Genomic DNA, 14,042 nt, shown 5'->3' with positions numbered 1-14,042 from the left:
GAGGAATGCGCACAACATGAGACCTCACTTGATTTGTAGGGGGGGCGGCAAGGTAGAGGGGGATGCATAGGCTGGGCTACGTGGTGGACGGCGAAGGAAGAGCAGGAGCACATATGCCTTTGATTTTTTTCCATCACCCCTTTAGCCTTAGCTTACAGGGAGAGATGAACAAGGATTGCAAAAGGTGAAATTTTGCATCGCTTTGTCATGAAATCTTCAACTTCTCTTAACCCAATCGAATGTGGGAATAACGAAGCAATTAGACCACAAAATTACAAACCTAATGCAAAAAATCTTATGCAAATCCGATGCTAGAATGCGAAGATCTTGAATTTTTCATTTTAGGTGACCCATTTAAGTGACCATTACATTGATCCCACTAGAAAAATGTCTTAACATATGCTCTTCCAAGGGGGAAAAATAGCAAAAACCAACCCTCTTTTTCTCTTCCATGACATAAGACCCATGGGAAGGAGCTTTTTATACCTTATAGTAAAGCCAACCTAAAAATACCTTACCATTAGTCTACTTTGACCGTGTTGCACTTTGGAAGCATTAAAAAACAAGGTGGCAAAAGTATTATGGCCCTACTGAAGAAAGGCAACCTTTAATGCCCATTAAGAACTAAGTTCTAAATGGCTAATGGCCTTAAGAAAGAATACTTGAAGTGGTACTAAAGAAAGCCAACTTTTATTGCCCATTAACAACGTGTAATTTGTTAGGCTTAGGGCAAATAAACTGGTGCAATACTTAACACTAATCTCAATTTCAAAAACCCTCAATTTTAAGCAAGCAATTATAAGAACTTGTCATCATTGCCTACGTTCTGCTAAATGGATGATTACTTTATAGCCCCTATGATGGAAGGCTGTGCGTAACAATTGGAAAGTGCTATAATGCAGCTGCTTGCAAATGCAAAGTGATGTGCAAAGTGTGTGTGTGTGTGTTGAGGGAGAGAGAGAGAGAGACAGTTGTGATAGTGAGTTTGAGAGATTTCAAAGAAAAAAGTGAGAGACAACAAATTGGGAGGCAGCCTTAAAGACCAAAATAGAAGTGTATGGGCAAGGGACCATGCAGTAGAGCAAGGAAACTTTTTGACCCTATAAGGGTCTAAGGGATGAACTTGATTAGCATGTGCTAATCAGGTCCATTCCACTATTTGCAATGCATTTGGGTAAGTTGACTAGTTTATTTAGTATTTAATGTTAGGATTAGTGATAGTTTAGGCCCTTCCAATGAGTATTAGGTTTAGGTTTTTGTCTCTTTGTGGGGACCCTAATTGACATTGTCACTTTGGGTGGATCAACTTTTTGGCCTTACATGAAGGGTAGTGAATTATTTTGTCATTTAGCTTGTATGACACCACCTTTATTAAAAGCATGTGATAGTATTTAAATAAGGATCTCTTTCCAAAATGGCCAAGTCCCCACTCATATTTAATGGTCCGTCTCTTTTCTCTTCTCTTTTCACTCATCTACCTTTCCCCATATTCATTCACCTTCAATTACATTTTTCTCTTTTCCTTTCCTTCCAATTTACACCTTTCGTTTCCCTTCTACAAGTTCCTCGATTTTTTTTTGGTAATATTTATCCAAGCTACTTTACATTTTGTCTAAATGGGGACTTAATGATTGTGCGGCCTCCTTGTTGAAAGCAAGGCCAAAGTGCTAACTTGAGCATAGATACCTCTCAAAGAACACCACAATCAACAAATCTACAAACCATGATGGACGCCTTCTTGTTGAAAGCAAGGCCAAAGTGCTAACTTGAGCATAGATACCTCTCAAAGAACACCACAATCAACAAATCTACAAACCATGATGGACTACTTTCGCTTCAACTTAGAATTCAAAGAACCAACAACTTATGATTCTTATTTAGACCATATGGAGCAACCTTGACAACCCTAACAAACAAGCACGTATCACATTGGGCAGACCATTCCATTGCATACATTTGCACATAATGACACTAACCCTTACACCTAAAATAACATCTCAAAAGGCAGGGCATTAGTGAGATAGTGATAGGGCAGCAATTATTGAAGGGACTTCTATTGAAGCCCCTGCTTGCTATAATTCTGTGCGTATCCTGGACATTTTTGGAAAGAACATGTCGTTTCTAAGATAAGCACGACGATCTACGAACCGGTACCCGATGAGCAACTATTCTATAACGACGCCTGTACGCAGAGGCAGGGTCGCATGCACATGCAATTACATCAACTCTATTTTGCAATCTCATTTCGTCTCTCTCATTCAAGCCTGAATAGACTAAAATGAAGTAATAAATGATGATGAGGCGGCTAAGCATTGCACTGTAGCGGGGACATTGGCTTCCAGCTACGAGGTTGCTGAAGCCACAAGATAGAGGGTGCTTAATTTGTGGAAAGTTCTGCACATCTTCTATCTTATTCCTAACAATATTTCAGCTTTAAGTCCGGACCAGCATACAGGCCACCTCAGAACGGGCCAAGAAACTCCCCGATCGTCCACCCAGAGTTGAAAAAATAAAAGAAATGGTTGATGCCGTTTGAAACAATTACAAATTTACTAATCTCAGAAGTTACAACAAAGTGACAATAGGCAATCTGAGAACTACAAAGCCGATCTACTTACAATTCTCAACAATATCTAATGTGATGGATCTACTGATGTCTGAAATCTTTTCATTGACTTAATACAGCCTCCTACTTAGGTTGCACTAATGTGATTTCACATTTTTAGCACTGGCTTCCAGGCAGAGCTATCATTTCACTTTTCTTAAAAAAGTGTCGCACACCCATTTTCGCCATGTGGCCCCTTACTATTTTGGTTCTCTCTCTCTCTCACATGGAGTTTGCAAATCATTCGAACTTTCCTATACACGAGCTTCCATCACAGGTGTTGCAAATTAATCATTCATTCATCTTGACAATTGTTTTCCTTTGACAGAACCAATTGAAGGCAGTGCTCACGACTGCTTGTACTCACTTGTTATTATTAGCACTGCAATTTGTGGGTGATGTGGTTTTCCACATCATGAACTTTTAAAATTTAATTGTTACATGATGTACATAGTAGTTTTCAGGAGAGAGAGTTCTTATATTATGATCTCATGGAAAGAATTCCCAAAGAGACTCGATAGAATATAGAGTCTCAAGTAGCCTGAGCTCTGAAAATGTACCTTGAGCATGCCGTTACTATATGACACAAAGCTTGCGCAACAGAGCAGACTGACAGCTACAGAAACGTTGCACAAGAGGGAAACAATCCCTGGCAAGAAGTGCAAGCATTAAAGTGAACATAAGATAACATCTGAGACATGGCCTGGCAAGATCTGCAGAGTGACCCCATCCAATTCCAGCATTAATACCACCTTTGTCCCTTATGAACGCCACACTGGACTGTATTGGATATAAGTGATCTCTCTCTCTCTCTCTCTCTCTCTCATACTTACTTGCCCAACCTACCCTTTCTTTATTTTTATTGATAGGCCAACCTTTCTCCTTCCTCTAATTTCTTCATCCCCTCTTAGCTTTTGGTTTCATGAATGCATTCTCAGTTTTGTATGGAAGGTCTTGCATATTGAGTGATATACTCTGTACATGGTCCAGCCGTTATCAAACGGTATTAGTAGATCATTGGTTTGTTGCTTGAGATTTCAGCATCTTCGAGGCACTTTATCCATCTAAGTTTCCACTGCGAACTTTTAACAAAATTGGAAAACCCCAGCAAATTTCATGTGTCTCAAGGTGGATAAAGTACAGGTGCTGATCACAGATACTTCACGTTCTGCCTCATGTTCTTGCTTAAAGCCTTCTAATAAATACACCATGATACCTTCACTGCATTTTAGTAGGCACACGAGGTCTATGTAAAAGAAGATCCACAAGAGGGCTGAAAGGTGAGTGAAGGGAATATGCTTTTGAATCCTTCCATAGTATCATTCCTGCATAACAAAAGGACAAACAACGTCTGCACAATGACATGAAACTGACAACTCCCCTAGAACATTTCAAAGAGAATGCTTCGCAAAATTCATGTCTCAATTCGATTTGAACTCTTTAAAAAAATATGTATTGATTACCTAGCCAAACGGCAAGAGCTCCACTTGCTCCCCAAAAAACTATGTCCCCAATGCATTTATTTCTGTACGTGCATAAAAATGTCAAGAAAATACACTGACTTGCTAACTTTCTGCTCTGCTCTTGACAGTGTTTATGAAGATGAAATTGCAGATCTTGATAGTGTTTATAACGAGGTGCAGAAGTAACCATGCTTACGTGTACATGGTCACCAGAATTCCCCAGCCTTGGAGGAGAGTTCCCCATGATGCTCCTGTGAACCTGCATTTCAAAAGCTGACGTTTAAACATGCAGATCAAATGATAAAACGAGTTCATGCAAAGAATGTTCAATTTTGGAATGAACAAAATAAAATTAGTGAGCAGAACTCCGCATGATTACAATCATAGACAACCCAAACGGATGGGCAAAAGGTTTGGTAAAATAAGTCGGAGACCAGCAAAGGAGCTATAGAAAAGGTTGAATCCCATCATGACATTCCTTCATCACCTATATTCATTCATTTGGAATTATCCTTTTAAGTCGTCAAGAAACTTTTCTGTGTAGTCACTAGTGCAAACCATCTAGCTTTTTTTCTGTATAGACAAGATCTCAAAGCAAACATTATGTGACAGAAGAAGCCCTTCCCTTTTGTGACGTCACTCCAGACTTCTCGTTTGACTTGAGAGTTCCAAAACTGACCTCAAACCTTGACATATCCATGTGTTCCACCTTACACTCTATGCTTAGGTACTTTTTCCACCCCGGGAAAGACAGCAGTACCGTTTTAGGACATTAGAAACGTTCAAAATTACCATGAGAAGTAAGATTCCTTTGAATATCAAGCCTTAGATGACGATTGACCATAAAGGTTACCTTTGCACAGCAAACACAAAACATTGATCTTGAAATAAGTCATTAGTGGGAGATACTTATGGATCTTGACTTGGACGCCTTCCCATATTCACCTTAAACGTTAAGCCATAGTTGGAAATCTTATCAACTGAAAGAGGATCATACCACATGAGATCACGCGTGAAAAGAGCTCGTGGAAGTAGAAGGCCATTGCCAACCATGGCAAGGACCACTGTGAAGACTGAAAGCCCTTGGATGTTTGCAGGATGCAAGTAATTTGTCCACTGTTTACCCCATCACAAATCTTAAGTTATCAAGGATGTTTGGGAAAAGCGATCAGATCAATCTTGGAAGGTATCATGCATACACATACCATTTGTGCTACAGGGGCCCACATAAAAAGAAGAGTAGCCGTCCATGCTGAAAGTGCACCATTTAGGCTAGCTGCGTTTGAAGGCAGCTTTTCCGAGCGTCGCTGATACATTGAGAAGAATAGAGCTAAGGTACAAGTTACTTCACCACCTCATACATACTTTGTTCACCACCTCATACATACTTTGAACCCACAACCATGGAAATGCAAGTAGGGAAGTTGGGAGGGTAAGGAAGAAAGGATTGATTGTGGAGTAAAAAATCTTACCAGAACGACCAGGCTCACTGCAATGAGACAGGCTGTAATGCCTGGTATCATGCTTGGTGGAAGAATTGGATCAAAGGTGGACCACATCACCTACAATTCAAGGGATGAAACATAAATAAGTTGATCCCTGTAAACAATCCCATTCACAATTCTGTCAATACGGGAAGGTAACTTACCTGTGGCAAGACAGACAAGCCACCGATAGTTATGATATCCTCCCATATTTTCCATACTTCAATACTTAAGAGGCTTTTATAGTTCAAGAAATTCAGAATAAGTCCAAGGCCTACGGCTACGGCAGTTGCCGTGAATGCAGCTGAAGGCATGGATCCTGCCACAGTCAGTTGTAAGAGCACAACAAAGGTTGAAATGACTCCTACTGCCTGCACAATCATTGCTCCGTTCTCCCTTTTCTTTGAAAAATAAGCAAGTAGAGAGAGGTTGCCAAGCAGCCCTGTCAATTGTCCCTGTAGTTCAAGTCCAAATTCAGGGTGAAACGACCCTCTAACCTACACTATGTTCTCAAGCATAACCGATAGAGCAAAATAGAAGACTTACCATCCAGGGGACCGCAAATAGGGCAATGTTGTTGCCATTCAGTAAATTCTGCGTATTGAGAAAAATTTGTGGCAGTTGAAGCAGGAGAAATGCCAGGGTTGCTGATCCAGCAAATTGACCGGTCATTGAGTCCCATTCGGTATGGCTGCTGGATGACAACAGTTCATCTTTCAATTCTGATTGCAAAGCTAAGCTACGAACGTCCCCCTCTAATGCTCCAGCGACAGCGTCGCTGTTGCCTTCAGCTGTTGCGCGCACACGTGTAGCAAAAGAACATCTGTTTTGGACGACGTTCAGCATAGATTTCTGCAGTGTTAATGGTCGCCGGGAATCAAAAAGCAATGAATACTGGCAGCACGAACAAGGTAGCAAACGCGATGTTACTGGAGCGTTTCTTGCTCTAGCAGAAGTCACAACCATATCCAATACCATTCGATCTCCCCTGCCAACAAGAGGGGAGACGCGAATACCAGAATCAAACTGCTGGTGAGGATATAAAAGCATGGTACGGTAGCGGCAATAGGCCCGATGAGGATCGAGCCGAAGACTTCAATGTATCGACGAGTGAAGAACACAAACAGGGGAAGGGTAGACACCGATTTCTCTCTCTCTTTCTCTCTCTCTGTCTCTCTCTCACACGCACACACACACTCAAAACGACTTTTCAAGCTGTCTCTAGCTCTCTCAACTTCTCCTCCTCCTCCTCTTCTCTTCTCCTCTCCTCCTCCTCCCCCTCTTCCTGCTCCTCCCCCTCCTCCTTTGAAGTGCTACTGCTCCTCCCGTGGGCTTCCTTCAATCCTTTGTTATTCAGCACACCCAAGGGAAGGTCGTAAATCCGAGCAAGAGTTGGAGTGAGCTCTCTCTACTCCTCCTCCTCCTCCTCCTCGTCGTCGTCGTTTGGAGTGCTACTTCTCGTACCCGTGGGATCCCTTTCAATCGTTTGCTATTCAGCACAACCCACGTAGAAATTCCGAAGTCTGAGCAAGAGTTGGAGTGAGCTTGGACGGCGGAGCAGAAACCTTTGCCACGCGTGCGCACACTTGCCCTCCCAAGTGGACACCTCCCCTCCCTCCACGTGTCTCCCTCTTTGCCCCACCTTTCCTACTCGCCACGTGCCACCCTTGCCCGGATCCCATTGCCTAATACATTTTCTTTGTTTGAAAAAATATTAGTACGTCTTCACGCACACTTCAAGGCGCTCAAGGAGAGAGGAGTTGTACACACACCAAAAAAGTTATAAAAAAAAGAGTGTAACAAGTGAAACTCACCTTCCCATTGTAGCATTGGGCAATGTCAAGGATGGGTAAGGCTAGGGGAGGGGGTCAAGCTAATGTGCACCCACCTTTTTGCATAAACAATGTTATGATGCCCAATGTCAACCATGCCGAGGCACAACCTTGTTGGACGCCTAGTTTATAGGCAGCCTTAGATACACTAAGACCCTTGGGAATCCCGTACCAAGGGGATACATAAAAGCTCTCTTGCCCTGTAAACCCAAGTATCACTTAACGAATGTTGGTGTGCACAATACAAGCAAAGCCATGTGGATGACTTACACCCAAAGAAAGAGAGAGAGAGAGAGAGAGAGAGAGTCGCCCATGCTTTTTCCCCAGAGTGCCTCCTCTCCATGGATTGTTTTTATTTTCAGCACTCTAAGAACCTCTCCAAAGGCCTCAAAACACGGCTTGCATAAAGCTGTATCTAATGAGGTTCATGATGGTTCCAAACATTCCATTATCCCGTACAACTAAGAACATTCCCATAGAAGCTGTGCAAAGAAAATGTGAGTAAGCGAAATTGAATGTTTTTTGGTAGATCATCAAAGTGGACACATGCGGCATTGCTATTTCCTCGCTCTATTACACACGCATAAAAAGATATATATTTTGAAACCAACAAGCATTCATAGCCTCTTCTTTTGGTGGGCACTTCACATGATGCACCATTCCACAAACAAGAATTTCAATCTTTCATTGACATGTTGCGTTTGGATTTGTTGCTTTTCCAACAACCTTCCTACTCCCATGTTTGTTGTGAAACAACCATGGACCAAGTGTGATGAAACTTGGGACTTATTATAGTTTTTGCGGAGGATAATTAACAATTGCATCCTGAATGTCAAACCTTCATTCACTGAGTGATGCAACCCATATGTCTCCATTGCAATATGTTTGCTTAACCCATTGTCATTGACACTTCGTAAAGATAGGGGTCACATGCCTTCATAATAAGCAGGCAATACTTGTATATGTCATTATAATTAAATGTGTCAAGGATTCAAACCTTGCCTTGAATTGCTTGAAGCCTTAAAAGAATCCAGGTCTATGGTTAGCCACTTAGACTTTGAATCCTCTCTAACAACTGAATAGATAGGCATTTTTTCAATAATCAAGGATACAATAGAACCCCAATAGAATAGATAGGCATTTTTTCAAACCAGGATACATCAAGTCTAATGCAAATCATACTCTCCACTACAAAGTTCAAGGGGAAGGCCTCACCATTTCCCTTTAGCTAGATTATCAGATTATGATGAGAAGCAATGAGAACTTTATCGTCAAGCTAATGTAGGACTTATTTGGAGGGTTTGACATGAAAGGTCTTGGACTCCTGCATTACTCTTGGCATTAAGTCTTGGAGAGACTTAGATAGCACCTTTATGTACCAATTAAAATAAGTGGATAGTCTCCTCGAAACTTACAAAAGACCCAAAAAAGACTATAGTCTCAATGATAATTGATAGCCGATCACATCTCTTATATATCTAACCATCACAAGGCTAGATATTGGTTATGTAGTAAATTCACCAGCACTTCATGGAAATGCAAAATAGTCTCATTGGAATGCAGCAAGAGAGTCTTCAGGTACATATATAAGACAATTTGGAATAGAATAGAGAGGAGGTCATCTAAGGTTGAATGGATATTGACCATGTAGGAGATCATGAGACGTGGAGATCCACACTACACCATGAACATATGTAAAAGGGCTTGACATGAAAGATCTTGGACTTATGCATTATTGTATTAGTATTGAGTCTTGGAGAGACTTAGATAGCAACTTCGTGAGCCAGCAGAATATGTGGATAGCCTCCTAAAGAAGTTTCATATGAAAGAGTATAAGATTTCCACCAGTCCCATGAAGTAGGATTTGAAACTTACCAAAGATCCAAGAAAGCCTGCAGTCAATGACAATTACTATCGAGAGCTCATTGAATCTCTAAAGTATCTAACTATCACAAGGCTAAGTATTTGTTATGCAGTAAGTACACTAGTGCCTACAGTCAATGACAATTACTATCTCTAGAGAGCTCATCAAATCTCTTATGTATCTAACTATCACAAGGCTAAGTATATGTTCAGTAAGTTCACTAGCATAGTTCATTGAAAGTCCAAAACAATCTCATTAGAATGTAGCCAAGGAAGTCTTGAGGTACATCATAGGTACAAGACAAGTTGGGATAGAATATAGAGGAAGTCATCTAAGATTGCATGGATACTATGATGATGATTGTGGAGGAGAGAATGTCACAAAGAGATCCACATAAGGATTTCAATTTTCCTTCGTTAAGATGCTATATCATGCTTGTCAAACAAACATACAACTATTTATTTATCTTGAATAGAAATAGAATATAGCAAATTGATATAAGGCTATGCCTTTAAAAACTATTGTCAGAAACAAATTACTTTGATGAGACAAAGCCAACAACAATACAATATGATAATTAATCAGCTCAAAGCCTGGCCAAGAATCTAATATATCACTCTGGGATAAATCATTTTTATTTCAAATAACACTTCATAAAAGAAAGTGTGTTACTTGGTGACATCACATTAAAACAATATCATAGCAAAGAGAATGCTATAGATATCTTCTTGGACAGAGATCGTTCTTATGACATTGGGCTTCTATTCTACATGCACTAAAAATGGAACCAAGTTATAGCATATAGTTAATCATGTGTTGTGTGCTCTCTAGTTGTGCCCTCTCTCCTCATCTCCACTCTTCTTCTCTTCCTCTTCATATTTTCTCACACAATATTTCCTAGAATCACTCCATGCTTTACCCAAAACTAGAATTTCAATGGTTTGAGGTATATGTGGTAAATTTTGCACCTTTCTTAAGCACTTTGAGAGCTTACTCTGACTACATCTAAGAAGAACTCTAACAAATCCCTTAAATATTCTTTAAATGTTGTTTAATTTGTGCTGATCAAGTGGTTCTATCATGCCTTGATCATATGCTAAAAACCCATCATGGAAGCATTTGTGAATCCGAAGGGCATGTTTGTATGCATGTACTCCCATTCTATGGCAAATGCTACTTTAATGTCATCAAATGGTCTACAATGACTTGAATATGTTCTTAAAAAATGTCAAAGAATCTATAATAGTTGACATAGGCTCGAATCATGCCCTATATTTTAATGACAATCATTATGGGTAAACAACAATAGTTCAAGACAATGTCACCCAAATGGTGTAGGACAAGTGCTTAAAATGGACAAAAGAAACTAGTCAAAGAAGTCGATATGCATAAAGTGTGAGAGTGCCTAAAACGGAGAAAGGAAACTAGTCAAAGAAGGAGATATGGATCATGAGATGGTGTATCCTAAAAAGATGTTGTGAATTGGAAGAGTTACCATATATGTTAACACCAAATGAAGAAATATGGGGAGAACAAGCACCAAAGAAAAGGAAGAGCCAACCTAGAAATTTTTGAAAGCAATAGTCCAAGTCAAAGAATATAGTAGAAAAGGATTGCTAGCTATGATGTCACCTTGGAGCAATATCTCTTGTGATGGTTTAGTCCCACATTTGATGGTTTAGCTCCATGGGCAAGATATACTTAGAGTTCTGATCAATGGGGGATTAGGGGTTAATATTGTTACTAGAACTACCTTTCAATAAATTGGCTTACCAAATCTGAACAAGCTACCATTGTCAATGTTAAGATGGTGGATCAATGGAAACTGAAATCAATAGGCTTGCTCCTCCAAGGGATATGCATTACCATCATGCCGTGCAATTTCAGTCTAGTATTTGTTGTGATGAAAATGGAAGAAAGCTTACACGCATGGCCTAGGTTGCTTGGAAGAACTTGGAAGAGACAAGGTAGGATAAAGCAGTTATGTAACGTGAATTGCAATTGCCAAAATACACATTAGCTTAAAAATACAAATACACCAAAATAATTGAAAGAGAAGAACGGAAAACCATGAAATGGAAGAGGACACAAGACAAAGCATAAGGGTACAATCTCCCCCCTCAAGGTAAGTGGCTCGTGATCCCACACCTTGAGTATTTATAATATTTTAAAAGTAATGCATGAGCCAAAATACAAGGATACGTGATCCTCTCATTGCCAAGGCATGTCCTTGCCTTTAGCCATCCTTTTCTCTTGTACATCCTTTAATACATACTTTTCTCTTCTTTACTCCTTTACTCACGATTGAGTCTATCACATCCAAAATAGATGCCCAAAAATAATGGGAAGGCTTGAGAGCACTCTCCCTTATTACATTTTGAAATAGGCCCTTGGCCATTATTACAAAAGCCTTTGCATGGCATAAAGCATTAATCCACAATGATTTAACACCATTCTTCCAAGATCATAAGCCAATAAATACAAAAGGCATTTGAGCCTTTATCAATTGTAATCAACAATTGCGCCAAGGTCATTAATTCATATGAGCAAATATACCAAGGTGAGGCACATAGCCTTATACTTCCAATAATGGCCAACACTTGCTTAGCATCACCTGAACTCATGAAACCCAAGCATATTAGTAAATAATTGCATCACACATTAAATACTAATACCTTCAACACTTAGCATCCCATAATTGCACCACCCACAATACTTTATTAAATGGAACTCATTTAGCCAGGCATCCCTCAACCAAACCAGAAGAATTCCGATGGAACCGCTGCCACGTCTGGTGCAATTCTATCCTATTTGCAAAATACTTTGCTTAATTTGAAGATAAGAATTGAGAAATAGTTTCTCGTAACATTACCTCTTGCTTGAGATGCAACTGACAGCAGTTGTGTTTTTATATGAGTGTAGGAGATCAAGGAAATCTGAATATATTACTTAGGAACCATTGTGCTTCTTTCTTTGGAAGGTGCTTGAATCTCATTGTGTGGATTACGCTTTTCAATACTTATTTTTCCAAAGGGAAGATGAGAAAAGATTTACCCATCTATTGATGAATATATACCATAATTGCCTTCAACTAAGGTTTTCCAACAATGTATACTACTTGATAAACATAATAGTATAGCATCTTTGAAATAACATCAAAGATATCACATGCTTCACAATTAATGGAAAATCTCTTTCACATTGAATTCAATTTCATGCATCTTTGCATCTTTGAAGAAAGGATGTCTTGGAAATTTCTTTTCCCTATGATTCGTCTTCTTAGGATAATCATTCCTACTTATTACTTGAAATTTCCAATTTCTTGGATAGTACTAACTTGCATACTTCAGCAGAGTTCTAGTACACATCAAATTATATATCAAATAATTATATTTTTATCTCTTTGGAGATAATTTCACCAAAGTTTCTTCCCTTATCCTTTCCTTAGGGAAATCATAGTCAAAACAAGATTTGTATAAAATATCCTTGAAAGACACTAACTTCAATAATCAAGATTTAATCTAGCTAATAAAATCTTTCCTTGATAGCTAGACACATGCAAGATCTGCAACTTAGCAAAACTTCATAAGCAATCATTCATGTATTGCCCTCTTGCTTGGCATGAATTTATCATAATTAGAGAAAATCTATTTTGCTTTCACAAATCTAAAGCTCAAATAATAAAAAATAAAGATCAATCAACTTTTCTATAATTAAGCTATGTCAAGCATCATCGCCTTCTTGATATATGTCAGATTTTGTATCACATAATCCCCAATTCTAAATATGAAAGAATGTTAATACTTATTTATCTTGCCACTTTTATGAGATTGTAAATGGGACCTATAATACTTTCATTGCCATCTTTAGCTAAATATGTATGGCCAAATAAAAAAGAAGAAAAATATTCTTTTATCAATTCAATTAGATATACACTTTCCCTATGCAAGAGAATTCTATTGTATTCTTACTTTCTAAAAATTTCAATATTAATTGAGGAAATTACTTTTAAAACTTTGTCATGAACTTGTCGTACCTCAAATGGACTTTGGTATTGACTAAAAATTTTACTCTAAAATCTAATCATCTTGTATTTCCATTGGAATTCGAAAAATAAACTCTTGAATACCAAATTAAGACGACTAGGTACGTGGCTATCCATTGCCAAAAAAATCAGTTCTCTATCAATTTTACTCACATTTATCGTTCCTCTTGTCTTATGATTTCCTATTTGTTAGAAGTACTAAAGTCTATACTTGTATAAACATATACTTACTTCTTGAAAACTTTGAAAATGACTTTAATAATCTCTTGAATTTGAAAGATATATTTCGGCTTAGAATTGATTTATTCTATCATCAAAAGAGGCTGAAAATTTCACTTTTCCTTGTATCAATTTAAGGTATCAAATCTTAACCTCTAAGGTAGATTAATGGTAATTTCTCATATTTGCCAATCAATTAAATATACTAGATCCTCATGGAATAGATTGACATTTTCTAAAGATCTCGTGGAAAATATTGGCTTATGAAATTCATGTAAAAGAAAACAAATTTATCAACATCTTCTTAGTTGTGTCACATCATATTTTGGGGATCATTACTATAAAATCTTTTAATCAATCAAATTATATCACTTCCTTAGTGTCCTTCAATTTCTTAAGGAAGCTCTTGCTGCTATAAAATATACTGGAGTTGCATAAGGCATCAAATATCGCTCCTCATAATTGAGGCTTGACAAAAGTAAATGCGATAATAAAATAAATGCACTATTTACTTACCAACCAATTACCTT

The 14,042-nt window shown here is 38.6% G+C and overlaps 1 protein-coding gene across 1 annotated transcript; it reads right to left on the bottom strand.

The window, feature by feature from the left end:
* Positions 1 to 3,177: 3,177 nt before the first annotated feature.
* LOC147897144 (maltose excess protein 1-like, chloroplastic) lies at positions 3,178 to 6,962 on the bottom strand. Its single transcript, XM_087381460.1, has 8 exons — positions 6,099 to 6,962; positions 5,717 to 6,007; positions 5,541 to 5,630; positions 5,274 to 5,375; positions 5,066 to 5,184; positions 4,265 to 4,327; positions 4,069 to 4,130; positions 3,178 to 3,930 (listed from the first exon to the last, which is right to left on the bottom strand). Exons 1-8 carry the CDS (start codon positions 6,600 to 6,602, stop codon positions 3,824 to 3,826), a joined length of 1,338 nt encoding a protein of 445 aa, XP_087237586.1. The 5' UTR covers positions 6,603 to 6,962; the 3' UTR covers positions 3,178 to 3,823.
* Between the last annotated feature and the right edge of the window lie 7,080 nt (positions 6,963 to 14,042).

This window comes from Dipteris shenzhenensis, chromosome 11 (assembly GCF_047967505.1).
Source record: "Dipteris shenzhenensis isolate YYH24624 ecotype China chromosome 11, Dip_SZ_1.0, whole genome shotgun sequence".
Taxonomy (NCBI): Eukaryota; Viridiplantae; Streptophyta; class Polypodiopsida; order Gleicheniales; family Dipteridaceae; genus Dipteris; species Dipteris shenzhenensis.
The sequence above is the reverse complement of the archived record's forward strand: the minus strand, read 5'-3'. Positions and strand labels throughout refer to the sequence as shown.

Coding starts and splice junctions, on each gene's coding strand:
- LOC147897144 (XM_087381460.1), bottom strand. CDS start 6,602: ATGCTTTTATATCCTCACCAGCAGTTTGATTCTGGTATTCGCGTCTCC. Junction 4,131..4,264: donor ATTCTGGTGACCATGTACAC/GTAAGCATGGTT, acceptor ATGCACGTACAG/AAATAAATGCATTGGGGACA. Junction 3,931..4,068: donor AGCTCTTGCCGTTTGGCTAG/GTAATCAATACA, acceptor TTTGTTATGCAG/GAATGATACTATGGAAGGAT.